Source organism: Ursus arctos, unplaced genomic scaffold (genome assembly GCF_023065955.2).
Source record: "Ursus arctos isolate Adak ecotype North America unplaced genomic scaffold, UrsArc2.0 scaffold_4, whole genome shotgun sequence".
Taxonomy (NCBI): domain Eukaryota; kingdom Metazoa; phylum Chordata; class Mammalia; order Carnivora; family Ursidae; genus Ursus; species Ursus arctos.
The window spans coordinates 77,209,753-77,229,070 of NW_026623056.1; the positions used below are offsets into that span (position 1 = coordinate 77,209,753).

General features: G+C 39.6%; 1 protein-coding gene across 6 annotated transcripts in view; it reads right to left on the reverse strand.

Moving 5' to 3' along the window:
* The window catches only part of APP (amyloid beta precursor protein), a 256,039-nt gene that overhangs the window by 164,923 nt on the left and 71,798 nt on the right, over nt 1-19,318 (reverse strand). For all 6 annotated transcript variants that reach the window (XM_026518051.4, XM_026518205.4, XM_026518127.4 and 3 more), the window contains exon 3: nt 14,168-14,297. In XM_026518051.4, coding sequence (XP_026373836.1) covers nt 14,168-14,297 — 130 coding nt within the window. The remainder of the gene's footprint in view (nt 1-14,167; nt 14,298-19,318) is intronic.

Sequence of the window (19,318 nt, forward strand, 5' to 3'; positions counted from 1 at the left end):
TAAAAAGACATGACATCATTTAACAAAAGAGCCAGCTACACTATGGTATTTGGAATTAGCACAACCTTCTACTGGTATCAGAACACTGCTAAGTCCTCAAAGCTTTGTTAAAACATAGAAAAAAGGATTAGTGTTCTGTCACTGTACCTGCAACACTATGTAGGGAAGAAGGACACAATATCTAAGAGAATAAATATAATAAGGATGCATGATTCATCAAGCTCTTCAATAAAAATATGTTTTAGAGGTTTACCCAGTTCCATAGAGACGTGTTTCAAAAATCATGATTTTTTTTCAATGGGCATGGGTCCCAGCTAAATTAGAATCTCTCCCCATCTTATCACTCCTCTGTGGACTTAGAAATTGCCACTTGGATTTGTAAACAAGGCTTAGTTTCATCACTGTAAATCAATCTGCCGGGGCAGGCTTACCACTCCTGAGACAACAGAAATAACTGAATTTCTGGACTTCTAAGGAAGAGGGTTTGGGGCAGGAAATTAACACATTAAGGCTTCCAAGAGGTGTATCACACACCATTTAGCAGAAAACTCCCCCTGGAAAATTCGAATCCCACGTCTCTAATCCAGTATCTTATGGCTTCTAAGACTGCCAACTAAGTTATCTCTCTACACCTGCTAATATTCACAAGTAAACACTAAGAAATTACTGTGAATCTCTGTGATAATGGAACATAAAACCCACATTATAACAAATAATGGACCTAATCTGTTTAAAGATAACTCAAAAAAACCCTAGAAAAATCTAAGGTCAGTTAAAGGATATGCAAAATTTGAGACTACTGATCAGAGCCTTCCTCAATAACGTATTATTTCCGTATTGACAAAATTCCTTGTCGTGTGAGAGAACGAGAACAAGGCTATTCTTAAACCTAGTAATTTTCTTTTATCACTACAACTTCAATCACGGATGTAAATGAAAATTTCTGCTCACTTTGCTACTTTTCTGCTTGAATGAATTTTATAATGAAAACGTCTGTTCCCTTCCAACAGAGCACAAGTGTCATTCAAACTTGACACACCCGGCAAAGAGCGGATGCATTTTTTAGATGCCAAATCATTTAACCGTGTGTCACCACAAGCTGCACCACACACTGATAGATGCTGCAGTTGAAGATTCTCTCAAGCAAAAGCAAAAGTATCAGAGGCAGGTGCATTCAGGCTTCAAACATTCTCAGACTCCTTCTTCCCGGCTCAACACAGCCGGCCCCGCCCCCCTTTCCTGGCCCTCGTCAACCAGAGAGCGTGGAACTATGCCAAAGCCCATTCCATGACCCAAACGGTCTTCCAGGTCAATAATCCAAAGTCACATGAAAACTCCGTCTTCAGTGGACCTCTCCAGGGAGCAAATACTTTGAAGAGCAAGCATTCCAGGCACGCAGAAGCTCAGCCTTTAAATCAAACTAAATCTTAACCAGTTTTTCAAAGGCAGCCCTTGTTGCACGTAGAAGGCACATGAAAGTGTTCGAGGAAGGCAGATCTCTCATTTAGTTTTCACATTTATAAATGAGGAATCTGTGTATGATTAAGGCTTATCATTACAGGGGGTAATTTTGGGGTATTTCTCTTTCCACATAATACAGTTTCTGTCTTTCACTTAAGATTATAAAGATGACTAAAATGTAGATTAGAGGAAAATCATACTTAGGGTCTCGGTTGTTTTAACCTGGAAATGTTGTGGTTTTAGAAAAAAGCTGAGGGCAGACTTGATTTTTAGTAAGAATACTGGTTATCGGAATCTTCTAAGAAAAGTATAAACGATTTGCCATTTTCTGGGCAAACACAGACTTTCTAGTAATGCACAAGGCTAATAGGACACACGATCTCCATTACCTGAGTTAAAAGTGATCCATTTCATGGTTTAATGCACTGTTTATTCAAGGTCACCCCAGAAGGAAGGTGACCTGCCTCTCCCCCGTCAGAAGAAACAAAAGGTCAGTTCCCTCTCTTGGCCTGACACCCCTTCTACTCATGCCATTCATTACATGGTAATTTCAGATGTTTCATTTTTGGTTGATATTCAAACTGTCTGGATAGCTGGCTATTTACATTAAGAGATAAATATATATATATATATATATATATATATTTAAGAGTATATATCAGAGGCTACCTTTTTGGAAAAACAGAGGTAATGGCATGAAAAGCCAACTATCACACCAAGTAAGTGTAAAAGACATCTTCGATAACAGCTCTCAGGTACAAATGAACATGCATTAACTGCAACAAAAAACACTTTTACTCGTTTAGACAGCTGTTTAACTGATATTCCTACATTAGGACAGTTTTCCATGTTTTGCTTTCAGAAGCAATTAATTCTCTTCTGTCCAGTTACACTTTTAGCACAAATGTAAGATATCCTCACAGTGGAAGATGCTAATTCCAACACTGAGATCACATCTATCTATCTATCTATCTATCTATCTATCCATCCATCTATCTAAAGCAAGAACTCTTATTTAAAATATAATTGAGAGGATTTTGCTTACACGTCTATCTTCATTTCTTTTTTTTTTTTTTTGAGGTTCAGCCTGTCATCCATTTCTCTACTTCTATAATTATATCCTCGTTTCTTTAAAAAAAAAAAAAAAAAGAAAAATGAATACATAAACAGTCCCTAGGGATTTAAGCTGGATTCATTTTATTCTTCCTATTAGTTGTCACTGACTGGCAGAAAAAACAGAACAACCAAACAACCCTTGATTCTGGTGTACTGATAATTACAGCCAAATACGGGATATATTTCTGCATCACTATTAGTCTCTACATTAAGCTCATTCAAATCCAATTAATTCTTCTGCATGAAATCCAGGGTCCAGGAGACTTTTAATAGAATCTGAAAACAATCCAATCCTTTGCCTAAAACAGATCTATATCCCAAATAGTACAATAAACTAACAGAGAAAAATGGAATAGGCATAGTCCATGCTCGTTATGTTCTTTGTTTAATCTGAGAAGCCCAAATTTAGCATTTACTGACTACTGATAAGGGAACTCACATACGTCATAGATGAAATGTCCATATAAGCTAAGGCCAATACAAGGGACAAGGCAAATTACCAAAACTCTGGGAGTCACACTGAGTCTGATGACCAGTAAATACTTGGGAGGCCTGGCAGAGATTAATAGCTCAAGAATCCTCAAGCCAGCCCTTCAGAAGCCACTGTACTAATGAGGTTTCTTAGTAAGTTATGTGTATTGCCAGAGAATGAACAACCCAGAATGACTCCTATAAAACGCCAATATGGAGGATTTTTTGAGTGGGCTACAGAAAAATGACCCAGAGAAGGAGAATGAGAGTCAGCTGAGAGAAAAACAGAAGCAGCAGCATAATAGTGGTGTGGGAAGAAGGCAATGACGAACAGGGTTAGATACCCTTGCGAGGTTAAAGAGGTCAGAGAAATGTCTGATGGATTTGATGAGAAAGGCAGCAGAGAGCTCATTCCATGGAGCTGAAGAGAGGGATGACTGATAACAGCTGGCTGTGGAGGAAGAGGGAGGTTCGGAAGACAGAACAGGAATGGTAGACTACCATGTCAAGAAGCACAGCTCTAAGTGGGTAGAGCAACAGTGGAAGTTAAAGATGTGGGGGTCAAGGGGCACCTGGGGGGCTCAGTTGGTTAAGCGCCCGGCTCTTGGTTATCTCAGGGCATGATCGCAGGGTCCTGGGACTGAGCCCCACATCGGGCTCTACACTCAGTGCGGAGTCGGCTTGAGATTCTCTCTCTCTCCTTCTTCCTCTGACCCTCCCCCTACGCACTCTCACTCTCTCTCTCTCTAAGATAAATAAATAGAATCTTAAAAAAAAAAAAAAAGATGTGGGGTCAAGTAACTAATGTGAGGGCCCAGGGGTCTCTGATGCATAGGGAAATATGAGGAGGCTAAAAATTACTGACACATGAAGTGAAATGAAGGGTCTATTACCAAAGGTACTTACAAAGTCAAAGACTGCAGACAATGCAGTTAAAAAAAAATCTACTGAAGAACATATGTGCACTGGTTCCCATGAATTTAGACTCAACTGAGAATTCTAAGAACTTAAAAGGAGAACAAAGGTGGAAAAAGAGAAATAAGCTCAAATGATTTAAGTGGCATAACTTCTTGGCACACTGAACATGAGTCCCTAGTGTATTAAACACACTTAGAGAACACAGAATATCATAGCCCCTGACTGGCAATTCTAAGTTCTCAGTAAAACAGTAAAAGGGAGCCACATGACCCCCCCTCACAGGAATCTAGCAACTCTGAGCTGATAAAGACACCACCCAATAAAGAAGGGGGATCTTCAGTGACAGCCAAACCTTTAGGACATAAACACACACAAGGGCGTACACCATATTCTTAGCAAACTAGTTAATACTGAGGGTATGGTTAGGGGAACTTCAGCTAGGAGACACATTCTTGAAAATGCATGTACCTAATCAATAAACCAATAGGATGACTCCAAATTTTAACATCACATAAAGATTTAAACCTCTCGAGGGGGAGTACTTACAAATTTACCCATCGAGCACCTACCAAACGCCACATACATCTCATCGTTTACTAACGGCATTTCATAGGAGAGTAATTAATGGTTAGCATTCAAAAATATGACCTACCTCTTCAGGTACGACATGAGAGTTTCTAAACTCCATCACCATTACAAATGATACTCAGAAGTGGGTTTCTGCTAGAATAATCCTTTGTCATTAGAATCGAAAGCCAAGGATAATGAAACTATCATGAACTAACCTAAACGGTATGCTTTCTCTCTGAACAGACGCCTCTGGCATACGTTGGCTTTAAACTGGACACGTGTGAAACAGGTTAGACTCCATCTCCTAGAGATAAGCATTTAATGTTCTTTTACCTGGATCCAAAAAAACCTGGGTTTCTTTCTAATCAGAAATTCCCACATTGAGTTTTTAGTTGTTAAATAAAACCTGCCTTTCCTCTGTTGATCAACACTAGGTGAAGTAAAAGTAAGTAAAGTAACTGACATTTACTGTAACCTCAGAGATTCTTTTAGGCATGTGAAATTGATGTTTTATGCCCTTTCCTCGCCTAGTGTTTGGGCTTCTCCTTCCTTCACTTTTCCTTCCTTTTCTCCATATTCACACTAAATCTCAATTCATTCACTCTATAGGTACCTACTAAGTACCTATTCCGTGCTGTGACACCCTCAAAGCCCTGGGGATATTTCAGTGAATGAAGCAAAAGTCCCAACTGCTGCAGAGTTTATATTTCAAGCAAAAAAACAATTTTTTTCCAAATTTATGGTCACTAAAGGAAAACATTCTTAGTCTTCAGCTCCATGTACCATTTATCCCCAGTAAAGCTCTACAATTATTCTTTGCCCCATCAGGCCATCAAATCCACTAGTGGCAATACTTTCTCCCAACCTATTACCCTCTTATGGGTTTGCCAGTTAAGACCTGAAAGATAATGAGGAGCTATATTGCCAGGTTACTACAGTTTATGGAAATATTACTCCAGAGTAGAAGCAGGGCTGTTGTTGTTGTTTTTCTACTTCAACTGTATCACCTTTTAAAAGAACTGATAGAATAAAAGGATTTATCCTGCTGCAGAGAATGTACACTGCAACAAGCACTAAGAAAATGGGTATGGCTCGCAGGTGATTTTAGCACATTAATGACATGTGCAAGATAAATAAAACCACACTGAATGTGAGGTATGTTTCTGGACACCACATAAAATAGCCAAATCAATTTCATGTCCTCCCGAATAAAAAAGGGGATTTCTGTACTATTCCAAATTTAAATAATCAACCATCTTAGTTCTGTTCTAATTTTCCAACATTATGCACCAATACTACCAACACAACTACTGTCCTTGGGACATTCCCATAAATGTTTGTTAATTCATGTCTCTTCACTTGTCTCTACATACGCCTCAGGATGTGTATAAATGCCTCCCTCTGGAGAAGCTTCTGTCATATGCTCCAGATCACACTACCACCATCTCCCTAACTCCTGTTTTTACACCTATCCCTCATCCTACTTACACAGAACGTTCATACTACCTGGTCATGAAGTGGCCGGTTAATTAGGACTGGAAATTTAAATGGATTCGTGGTAAGGGGAAAACTTCCAGAAAAGAGGAGGTTAGTTTTGATCACGTTGAGTTTGGTCCCTCAACATGAGCAAACACCTGTCACTAAATTAGAGAAGATCCGCCTGTTTCCAGAGCAAAAAGGATCACAAATACAAACCTCTACAACCTCTAACATTGTGACATTCTGCCCTACATTCTGAAGAACAGGTAGAAAGGTAATTTTATGTATGTACAGTCATAAATTATACCCAAGGAAAAGCAAACATCTCGTAAAGTCGATATATACCACCGAAGAAGCTCAGCTGTTACATCAGTTTACCGTTAACCACTGCAGAGTTTAGACAGCTAAATGAGGACACCCCTCTGAAGTAAGGTGCCTTGCAACTTTTAATTTTAAAAGGAATTTCCTACATTAGAAAAGCTGCCTGGGAGCCTTAAAGTCGCCTTCTTTCTGCCACAGACCTACTTGATAACTTTCTCCACAGCAGGAAGAGGTAATAATCATTGACTCCCATCTCATTTAGGGGTCACTTCTGCTACCTACTCTTCCCTCTCCTGAATTCTGTTCTCAAATACCTGTTTTTCTTGATTTTTCCACTGTACGTCTGTCTTCTCAGTGTGACAGTGAAGTTTCACACCTGAGCCCACCCCCTGGGCAATGATGACATATTCTTTCTTTTTATGTTACAACTTTGTTACTTTTCACCTTTTGAGTTTTCTTTTTCTGAAGTTAATGCTTACCTCCATTTTAAAATTTGCTTTATTTTCTGTGCATCCTTCAGGCTTGTATTTCTCCCAAAGTCTCCAACAGTACTCTGAAACCACACTAAGCACAGGCAAGCCCGTCAGGTAATGCATCAGTGCCATTTTTATTCCTGGAGACCTCCCCCAGAGGCCTTCCCATTCTCCTCCAGTCTGGACTGGCCGAGCAGCTATTGTCATGGGACTTCCCTTCACCATCAGGTTTCAAAGCTAAAGCCTGAGACTCACAGGCAGGAGAGATGGGGGTGGGGATGGGAGGAACAAGAGCCAAAAAAGACTCATGGGACATATCTCCAGCATGAACTAAAATTTATCAAGGGATGTGGAAAAGAGGGAACATTTAATGAAGCCATTCAGATTAAGAGAACTTATCCCTAGACTCTACAGTAAAACAAATATTGAGAGCTTTCCAGGTCAAGTACTAAAATTTAAGTATTTCATAAGATTCTTTGATACTGAAATCGAAGTACATCTTAAGTCAGGCTTTAGATTTAGTGTCATCTTTATGTCACTTCTTACATTCATGATGCTTTTTTGTGTGTAACTGTTAAAAAAGAGCATACTTTTTCCTTCAATGCTTTTCAGTCAATCCTTTAAGTACAAACATCAAATTACTTCTCAAAAAAAGCACTGAAATACTTGAGAGAAATCACTTTCCTTATTTTTACTTCAGTATTCTTGATATAATTAACTCTTCCCTTCACAAGAAATAAACAGTTATACTTTAATGGGTACTATTTAGAGATACTACAAAAATAAGCTGTACCTAACTCAGTACTAAAACTGAAAAACCTTAAGTCCACAAAAAAGCACTCTTTAGTTCTTTTCCTAGGGAAGAAATATATCAAAAATTTCCTATCATTGGGGCGCCCAGGTGGCTCAGTCAGTGGAGCAACGGACTCTTGATTTCCGCTCAGGTTATGATCTCAGGGCCCTGCTTTGGGCTCTGCGCTCAGTGGGGAGTCTTCTTGGGGATTCTCTCTCTTCCTCTCCCTCTGCCTCTCCCCCCACCCCTGCTCTTGTGTTCGCTCTCTAAAATAAATACATACATCTTTTTAAAAAACATTTCCTGTTTTTATTTGTGATGGTATTAAGTCTATGCCTAATACGGTTTACATATTGTTAATATCACTTTTTAATTATAGTTCACTAATTAAAATATAATGAAAACTGGGGTTTCATGGTGAGTGTCTAAGTTAATTCAGTGAATTCCATTTTTCATGCTGGGTTTAAGCCACTCTCCTGCCCCAAAAACCGTAATCACAGCTGTCTGCACCACTCTGAATTTTTCCATTACGTCTTATATTTGCCTTGTTTTACAATTATTCTCATTGCACAGAACATGGAGCCCCAAGTCCCCAGAAATCTTGTACAAGTTTTGTTGTACACAAATTGTATTTTTTACTATGGCATTTTGGAAAGTTCTTTACTGGCTAGAACAGTAAGCAAAATCAAGACAGGATGATCTCAAGTGTATTCTTTGTCTTGGGAAATACAATGATGAGAATTAAGTTCTAAAAACAAAAGGGAAAGTCAGTTTCTTTTTTCTGCTGGAGGAAGTGACGTTGTAGGAAATGACCCAAGCCGCACCATCTGAGAAAGGTGCTCATAAGTTACCAGAGTAAAAAGAGAACTTTTGGATGAAAGTCAATTTCCTTCTTGATTCCCCACCAGCCAGCATGTGTCTGTCTCCCTATATGAAAAACGATTATAAAAAGCAGTATCAAAAAGAAATTAAACACAGAATATGTTTTTCATGAGGTTAGCTGTTCATTATAGAAGATGACAGTAAATATAGGGGCCGTAACTCACTCGTATGGATAAACAATAATAATCTCAATTTTTTGATTTTCATATTCCAGTATCTCTTGGAGAGAGCCACAACGTGCACAGACAACTAGTAGTCCAACGCAAACAGCGCTGGTATTTCATACCAAGAAATGGCAAAACACGAATAACCGGAGTATCAGGATGTGCCTGAGTAACTATTCACCCTTCTTATGACTGACTGAATTATTGGCTTAAAAAAAAAATGACCTACTCTCAAAAATTCCAACCTTAGCTGCCAAAAGCAAAAGTACCATGGGTATACATACAACAACAGCCTGAAAATAATTCTTCAGATGTAAATTTAAATTAAAAATATCATAATAGTATCTATTAAAAAATGAATGAAAACAGCAATGCTTTTAAAAAATCACTACCTTTAATCATAATCAATTACCATTTTCCCTGAAACAGTGAACCATGCTCTATACATACCCTGTACAGTCCTACCTTCAGGATTTTTACTCACCCTTTGTTTAAACCCTAAAATTAAGATATCCTTCATTCCTGTCCCAGTCCTTGAAATTTTGGCTCAAATGCTACTTCCTGCTAAGTCTTCTTTAAATTTCTCAGCTATAATTCCCCATACCCATTTCTAAACCATAACCTGTAGAAGAGGAGGGACCATCTTTTAGCTGATCTTCTTGGCCACACACATAGGTAGCGAATACTTACACAATGAATATATAATTATACCTTTTCTTAGTCATTTTTGTAGGATTTATTTCTCTGTGAATAGTCCATTGACTGTTTCCCAAGTTGGAATTTAAAGAAAACATTATTGTAAATAGTCCCTTTATTACTAGCAAATAATAAAAATTAGATTTTGAAACTTACTATCAATAAAAAATTAGCATAATGTAGGAGTATCTTTAAACCCAGAATCACAAATCAATATTAAAAATTTCCTTCCTATTTTCATATATAATTAAATAGCACACATGTATTTTATTAAAGCAACTATAAGATTTGCAAGACATCCAACCAATAACTGATTATAAAAAGAAAACAAGTGACTGCAAAGTATTTACCATGATGTTTATCACAGCACCATTTATAACCACCACCACCACAAATCACCAAAAGTAAGGAATAAACACATTACAGAGACTGCTATAAGGTTAATTTAAAAACTGTGCTTTCCAAGATATTTAATTTCATGAATAAAGTAGAATAAAAATGCAAGGTGAAAAAAAGTTCACAAAAAACAAGAATTATGTAACTGAAAAATACTAAAAGCAAACTATACGCAAAAAATACAGACTGAAAGCAAGTTGTTATTTCTTGGTCGTGACTGCATTTTCTAAACTTGGCACAATGAACATGTATTACTTTTGTAATCAGAGAAATTTAAGTACACCGTTAAAATTCTTAGCATGTCCTACAAAGTAAAACGCCCATTAACCCCACACTATTCACTTCTCAATGCATCACTGAGAATCACCGGAATAGCACCATTGCAAATAAACTGAGATTTCTTTTCTGTGCCTATCATCTGGGACCGGCATCAATGAATTTTGTGTTTTAATAAAGCAGTGTCAGCACCCCACAAGGCATAGCTGGAGATTTTCAAAAATTGTTGTTTTCTTTATAATAACTAATGTTACTTAATGACTCTTGAATATTATCTCCAATAAAAAAAGACAAAATTAAAGATTTAACTACATAAATCATTCATGCTGTCTTAGCTCTTATCCCAGAAAAATCACAAGTTGTTAGAAGTTCCAGAGAGAAGACAGAACAGCAGGTACAATAATTAAAACAAGAAGATGAAACCGTTGGAGACAACAAAGACCACTAATTTTTTCTTTTCAAAATCTGAGTTATTAAAAAAAAATCAATGTTCTCAAGCTTTAGAAAGCAAATTAATCTGGAGCCAATATAATTAGGGCCAATGGGGAGCTGGCAGAAAGGGGAGGAAGATTTAATCACTGGTCTTGGTGGATGACCTACCCAGAAGGAAGTCATTTCTATATGTTCTCTTATGTAACCCAATGTCCTTCCCACCCAGACACAATCTACAGCGAAAATGTAATTTTTTGCCATTCAACAATCTGCCCTGAAAGAAATGTAGTTCCCATATACAAGTTTGGGGGGGATACAAATAAAAAACAAGATCAAGGACCTTTATGAAGAATTAGTAATGATGAATACTGTTTATACGTGGTTGAAGATAAGAATGGAGACTTTTTAAAAAATCTGGCAGCCTGGTACTTTTAAAACTAAAGTCTATTTCCCCATAAGAAGTTATAACCACTGTATAAAGCTTACAAGGCACAGCCACCAGTAGATAAAATGACGATTATTCTGTGTGCCTTTTCAAGCCTTTGTCTTCTTTTTCAACTATCATTACCTGTTGATGGATATGACATTTTGTGTACCGATTTCACTGTCCATCTTTTTCTGATAAAAGTCGCTTGTTTATTATAGAAATTAACAGGCAAACGTTTAAATAAAATCAAAATCACCTGTAACCCCACTATTCGTAAATAAACACTGGTAAGATTTCCTTTCCATGCATATTTTCTTTTATATTATTGAGAATCAGAGTCTATATACTGGCTTTGAAGTATGACTAACTTGGAACATTCACTGGTCCCACGCGAAAGACCACATAAAAAGGAGTCTGCTATCTCTCCAGGAACAGTGATTAGCCTTCCCTGATGAAGAAACGTTCAGGGATTCTGGCCATTCCTTATGACAGCATGATGTAGACAATCCTTAAAAACAGAGCACATTCAAGAATTCGTATCCCTCTGGTGTGCAAAATCCAGGCTCGTCAAGCATCATTCCCACAGTACGTATGCACATGACCCAGCACACGATCTCCCAGGACTTCACGGGCAGTGGTACGGACAGACTGCAGAGGTCAATGCACACGGGGGGAGCCACAGGTATTGACTGGATTACTGTGCTGGGACATCTGGGCATTTACAAGAGCTTAGTGTCTACAGTAAAAACGTCTCCCACGTCCAGCCCCATTCTTAAAATTAGGGGAGTCTCATGTAACATTCTTAGATATTGTTCTGCTGTATGATGTGTCCCAAGGGAATTGTCGTTCAGCATAAATGCAAAAAACTACTCTGGTACATTATCTGTCAGAATATCCAAATACAAACTTTTCACACCCAAGTAGATTAAGATAGTTGTAGATAACTCGCACAAGAGTAGCCACCAAAAGACAAGGTATGACTGTCTTAAAACTTTACGAAAGCATGAAAATTCAAAATCGACATGAATCAAACACCTTCAGCCTCTCACCTGACCATGTCTGAATAGTTTCTGGGTCACTACTACTCGTATGTTTGGAAAGCCTTGAATATAAAATGAAATAGAATGACTTAAGGTAGCAAGTCTTTAATTTCTAATTCTTTTGGACGAAGCTATTAACCCACTGTTGCCCCCAGAAATCAACAGTAATTTGTCTTATGCAATGCACCTTGCCTATACGATCAAATGCAAAGGGTGGAAAGAGAAAGCCAACTCACTCTCAAGGGAAATCACTCACTCCGTGGAAGGAAAGTGTCAACAGCAAGCTCATACACTTGCTGCATCTAGACAAGGAACGCAAGATACTGCCGAGCAAGTATGCGCAAGACAAATAGACAATTTGAAGAAAAATAACACAGTACAACACCGATCCTGCATCTGATAGGAAGGTCAGGAAGGGTGCATACTAGGCATAAAAGGCATTTTTCTCTCCTCAAGCTCTGTTTGGGTTTTAATATGCTTAATGTTTAAGACAATTGTACTCTGTTTTCTAGGTAGCGACTTTCTGAAAATTACCTTCAGCAAAATAATGTTTTTTGTCCAAAGGGTAAGTTTGGATATAGCCATAGAGTTTGGAGGGTACTTACATTAATGCTAAATACTAATTCTTTGTTCAAGCAGCTAGTCATGTATAAGAATGTTGCTTATTACTACCATCAAGTGGAAAACATTATCATGTGGAGACTGATGCTGTGGCCAGAGTCCTAACTGTCTCCTTTATGAATACAACGTGTGCTGTGACTTTTTAAAAAAACTGTTATTGATTGCTTCCCATTCACAGCCTTTCTTTCCTCTATGATCTGATGTGATAAATCAGGTGGTTAGTAGCTCCAAAACAATTTTTGTTAAGACCATAACACGGGATTGTGTATTGAAAGGTCCTGGACTTTGGTCCTAATTCTGTCACAAATACCTGTGCCAGGTACAACAAGACATCCTCCCTCACGGACTCTCAATATTTATGCCCGTGAAGTGAGACCACTTAGAAGGAACCTGCCTCCATGGTGTATAACACGCTTTATCACAATAAAAACATTTTGACAGTTAATCACAGTATTATCATAAAATCTCTTGATTTCATATTTAGATTTTCATTCTAACGTTCCGTGTTTTCCATTAATGTCTCAAATTATGCACATGCACGAACAGTAATCGGTACATATGCTGTTATGGCATTCATGTTTGAGCAAGTATAATACAGATTTCCAGAACTTTCAACAGTTGTCCTAAGTTTGCTTGTTTAAAAAAAGATCTCTTAGTTTTTACAAGACGTCATTGGAATGTATATCAATATTTGTCCATAGTCCCCTTCATAGATCTCTACGTCCTTACAACCATGCAAACGATCAGACCAAATGTTGATTTCCACACTGCTTGGTTATATAAAAATATCACCTAGGAAGAGAATAATTACCAAGTGAGATTAAATATGGAGTATGACAGCGTTTCCAGAGGAAAAAAAATATGACATCACCCTAAACAGCTCAGTTTTTCAAATAAAAAGTGGAAGTAAAATTTGAGGTTGGTAAGAGAAACACACATTTAAACCTTAGTGGTCTAGCTGGTTCCTCCAGTTTGATATAACCAGAAGAAAGAATTCTCTAACTCTAGTGTCCCAACTATTGCCAGGAGAAGTAATTGGTCGTTTCAGGGAAGAGACTTTGAAGAAATCAGCAGAATGCAGGAGCCGGTGATGGGTAGTAAGGAGGGCACACAGTGCATGGAGCACTGGGTATTATACACAAACAATGAATCATGGAACATTACATCAAAAACTAAGGATGTACTGTATGGTGACTAACATAACATGATAAAAAATTAAAAAAAAAAGAATGCAGGAACTTCACATTCGGTTCTCTCTTGTATGAAGTCTACGTGAGAACACACACTAGTTCTCCAAGTCTAGACAGTTAGCGTGCGTGAGAATCACCTATGGGATTTGGTAAAATGAGGATTCCTGGACCCCATCCCCAGGCCTTTCCATTCAGCAGTTACGGAAGCGGTCTAAAAATCTGTGGTTTTAAATAAACATTTTAGGCAAATTCATTCTGAGGCAGGAAGCTCAAAAATATTGCTCTTGTGCTGTCGGAACACAGGAGACCTTCATAGCCCACAATACAGTCCCACACAGACTGGCAGAAAGAAACTGCACATTTGATCGAATGAGCGCGCCCTCCTTTTTCAGGCCCAGAGACCAGAGCAATGCGTGTCCGCCGCGCGGCGGGCCAGCTCACCTAGGCAGCGGTAGGGGATCACAATGTGGGCGTGGGTCTTGCACTGCTTGCGGCCCCTCTTGCACCAGTTCTGGATGGTCACTGGTTGGTTGGCTTCCACCACATTGGTGATCTGCAGTTCAGGGTAGACCTGGGGGAGCACACAAGAAGGGAAATTGTTACCAGAGGCAGAGGCCGGCTCGCGCACACACCTCATCGACCACTGCTGTTATTCTAAGGCACTGCGATCTATACCCAGCTTGGTTGAGCTTCAGAAATTCCGGGTAAAGAAAATGATGCAGGTGACAAAAACCTAATCATTCCAGTCAAAACAGTAAGTGATGTGACTTTTATTTTATTGCACCCACTCAGGCTTAAAGTGTTGTTTTTTTCCCCCAGGGGAGGTAAAATAGAAATGGGGAGGGGACCCTCTTATAAGTATGGGGTCATCTTAATGCAAAATAAACTCCTGTGAGGATGATATTCTGTAATGTCCTAAATAAATGTTATAGTAGACAACCCTGGGAATATTAGCATTACTTAAATTTAACCCACCCCTATTTTACTAAGCAAATAGTTTACAATACAGGATATGACACATAGCAGCTTTCTAGATAAAAATTCTCTCTTTATTCAGAGTAATTTATATAAGAACCATCTGTCGGGGCATCTGGGTGACTCAATCATTTAATCCTCTGCCTTCGGCTCAGGTCATGATCCCAGGGTGCTGGGATCGAGCCCTGCATTGGGCTCCCTGCTCAGTGGGGAACCTGCTTCTCTCTCTGTCTCTGCAGCTCCCCCTGCTTGTTCTCTCTCTCTCTCTAGTAAATAAATAAATAAGATTTTTTTAAAAAAAGAATAATTTGTCAAACAGTTATCATGCATGTCATTTAGATAAAGAACTGCATTCATGAATCTTCTCCCTTGATAACTAACTATGGTTTTTGCTTTGATCACTGATTTCAGTAACTCACAGTGCTTATTAAGCACTCGGAATGAAATGTGAAACTTGATCAACATATAAAATATATTTGCCCAACACTAAATCACTTCTATTAATGAGTAGGGATGTGAAAGAAAAAAATTAACATAAAAATGTATTTCTAAACTAAACTTTCCCCTGCATAAATCTTACACTTTGCTTGGGTTGCTGTTGTGCCAAATAAAGACAATAAAGAGAGACAAGCCTAAGGGAATTGAGGCTGTAAGCAAGGGAATGGTTATAGTGATGGACCCTAAAATTTTACGTGGGAATATGAAGGTGGAAGATGTGGTTAAAAGGCTGTACTATCAACGAGTCTTGGTGTGAGCTACAGAATTTCGGCATAAAGGCACTGAAGAAAGTGAGGTGGTTACAAGCGGTACCCAGACCCTCGGAGAGTTGAAATGCAAGATTTCAGAGGAGTTACATCATTGGCCATTTCAAGGAGGAGAATACGGCCATGGGAGGGAATGGCTGATGAAGAATGATGGTGGCAGCAAGATGACTGGTGGAAGGCATCATCAAGGAACTGGGAAACTGGCATCCTGGAAGGATCCTTGAGGCTGGCAGTATTTGGGTGACAGAAAGTCAAGAGCTAAACCCTTCAAATATCGAGGGGGAATGCTGCTGAGGTGGAGAGAGGTCTCCAGACTCCCAACAGACAGAAGAGCAAGGTGCCCTAGTTCACGAGCACGTACCTCACGGTTGGGGCCGGGGACGTTTTAGGGAAGAAAAGGGAAGAATGGGTGGGAAGTGAAGATGAGGAGGAAGGAGGCCACCCCCACCTCCTGGTACAATGCTAGCAGAACTGTGAGGAAAGAACTTCTACCATTGGACTCCGGGGAAACAGTGCTTGTGGGGGAGAACCAGGTTTCTGAGCAAAAAAACCAGCATCCGCTGTGTGGGCTATGGATAGGGAGAGTGTCGCTTAGGATTGTCAGTGGCAGTCAGAGAGGGCTTGCCATGATCCTGTCTTTACTTCAGCTGTTGATATTTTATTCTCTGTGGGTTTGGGGGCATTAGTTCTGATTTTTTAAATACTGCATTAAAATATTTTTTGATTCCTGAGTGCCTCATTCATGTCACCCTAGTCCCAGCCTTTATGTTAAAAAAAAATAAAGCACTGAAAACAGATAAAAGCCAGTCCATCCAGACAGTGGATTATCCAGCCCCCCCCCCCCCCCAAATGAACTACCAAGCCATGAGGAGACACGGAGGAACCTAAGATGCACATGACTAAGTAAAAGAGGGCAATCTGAAAAGGCTCCGTACTGTACGATTCCATCTCTATGACATTCTGGGAAGGGGAAAACCATGGAGACAGTAAAACGATTAGTGGTTACTAGGAGTTAGGGGGAGGGAGGGATGAACAAGAGGAGCACAGGGATTTTTAGTGCCATGAAATTATTCTGTATGATACTGTGACAGTGAATGTGTCATTATACATTTGTCCAGACCTGTAGCCTGCACAACACCGAGAGCTAACCCTAATGTAAACTATGGGCTCAGGCGGATTATGAGGTCAGTGTCAATTCATCAAGTGGAACATATGTACCGCCGTGGTGGGGGTGCTGACGATGGGGGAGGCTGGGCGAAGGTGGGGGGCAGGGGATAGATAAGAAATCCCTGGGCCACTTCCTCCGTTTTGCTGTGAACTTAAAATTGCTCTAAAAAAATAATGTCTATTTTTTTTTTAAGATTTTATGTATTTATTTGACAGGAAGAGAGAGTATAAGCAGGGGGAGCAGCAGAGGGAGAGGGCGAAGCAGGCTCATGACCTGAGCCAAAGGCAGATGCTTAACCGAATGAGCCATCCAGGTGGCTCATAAAATCTATTTTTTAAAAAATTTAAAAAAGAAACAATAAGGCCCGATCAGCGTAGTGTGGGATAAATCCAGTGGAAGAGGTATGTGCCATAAGAACACACAAAAAAGGGTATCTGAATCAGAACCCTGCGGTGGGTACCGAGAAAGTTACTCTTCAAAAACACAGCCAGTTAGCTTAGCTCCAAATGGAAACAGCTACTCTCCCTTTATTTTATTTTGTTCGTAAGTATCGTAACACCTAGCTGCATGCATTTCAGTCACGGATAATGCTCAACTTGAAAATGCCACTAAAAATTTAATATCCCCATGGCTTTCTTCCATATAATGAAAGGTGAAGTGGCTCTTTGTACAGGAATATAATTCTCCCGCCACCTTTCCTTGTTTATTAGATCACAAAAGTACAGCACTCGTGAGTCATAAACTCCACGACACTGGAGAGTGTGCCCTGAGGGACACGACTTTATGTGCCTTAAAGTGTGAGTTACTGCATTTTTCTTAAGGGTTTCTAGCTGCCTCTTCACAGAAATACTACCCTGCTGAGAATGTTCTCAGGAGCTTTGAGTTTTCTATAAGCACTGTGGCAGGCACAGACAAGTCACTTTTTTTTTTAAACAAACAAACAAAAAACCCTCAAAAACCACCATTAGCAGGGTACAAATTGATTAGCAGGAAAGGAAGGCTCTCTTGTTCATGCTGCATCCCATCTTCAGTTTCTGATAGTTATGTCTGGCCAACAGAGCAATAACTTACTCAGCTGGGAATTTTCTAGCAGACAGAATTGCATACTGACAAATTAAAATCAGTGAAAACAAGGCTCTTCCCCAAGACCACCAGAGATACAGAAAGTGATTAACCAAACACAGAATTTACTTCCAGTTTCTGCCATGGAATCTAGAGCATTTGCGTTCTTTCCTGTGCTTCGACTTTCTCTCTCAGAACGCCAACCACGACGGCTGTTAATATGCAGGGGGACAAGGAGATCACAAACTCTGAGCTTGCAGAAATCCCATGCAGTTTGTGGCAGTACCCTGAACCTGATTCACCCATTTTTCGGAGACAAGGAGTTACAGGTTTGGATCTGCCAAAAATAATAAGATTTTGCGGTTCTAAAATCAGGAGGTTTATTTTAGAAGAGGGAGCAACATCAGCAAGGCAAGTAACACAATTTCTTTAGAAGCACACAGAAAGTCCCAGGAGTCTACAGGAGCACACAAGCCCCAACCCAGAAGCAAAACCAAAATGACACAATGAAAAAGACCCTTTCATGAAAGTTTCTGACTAAAAATTCAAGTCCTAGACACCTAGTTTTTTATTAAGCAGCTCCAGCAGGTGACCAGAGACAACCATTTTTATAAGACGAGCATTTTATTTTGAAAAAATTGCACAGCTCATAGATTTAGGCAAGAATAAAAATTAAAATAATGAGACACGCCAAGAGGTTCATGGCTAGTGAAGTCCCTGACTTTTCAACATGATTAATTAGAAGCATCAGTTCAATGTTTTACATTTTCTTTACAGCATCTCAAATTTTAACATAAAGAATAAAGACAGCTGAGTTCCTTCGGCAATGTGCGACTTCCCAACACAGGCACCACGTGTACTGCTAACACAACAAGCATTACTAATAATCTGCTAGTGTAGGATTAGCAAGTGAACTATTATGTGGCCTCTTTCTTTTCTGAAACATTTCCTGTGTGAACCCCAAATATGAGCGTCTATTTTCTTGATTAATAAAAAAATGTAGGTCACTAGCTATCTTAATAAATTCTTAAAACAGAAGCAAATCTAGGTCTGTGTCAGTGACATGAACAGTACACTGTCCTCAGTTCCTACGAATCTTCCTGAACTACAGCCACCCAGAGCAATCGCTGTATCAACACACACAGCGTGCTCCAAACACACCCCTACTTAAGGCCTTCCAGCACGCTGCAGATGCCCAAGCCCATTAGGGTCCCCCCATGTCGTCGACAAACCTCCCCCACTCACAGTGTAATGCAACGTTAATCCCTCTCCCACTTCAGGAATGCTTTATGGTGTTTATCACAGTGTGCCTCACATTCGTGGCAAGGACACATGTATACCGCCTGCCCGGGGTAAAATGCACTTTCCTGAAGGGCAGGAAACACAATTTGGCACCCCGGAGCCTCCCTATGGTTCTCCACGTTCATTACCTTTGGTTCAAGGCTATCAGGAGGCTGCCAACTCCCTTCCCCTCTCTGTGGTGCTCCAGCCCCTGCCTTCCGAAGGAGTCCTCATTAGTGGGCATGTTTTAACTCTGCAGCTCCGTCCCTTAGCTAATTAGAGTCCGAGGAAAGCAAACTATAAATTGCATTCTCTTCCTCAAGAGCTCTGAATTCTCACACA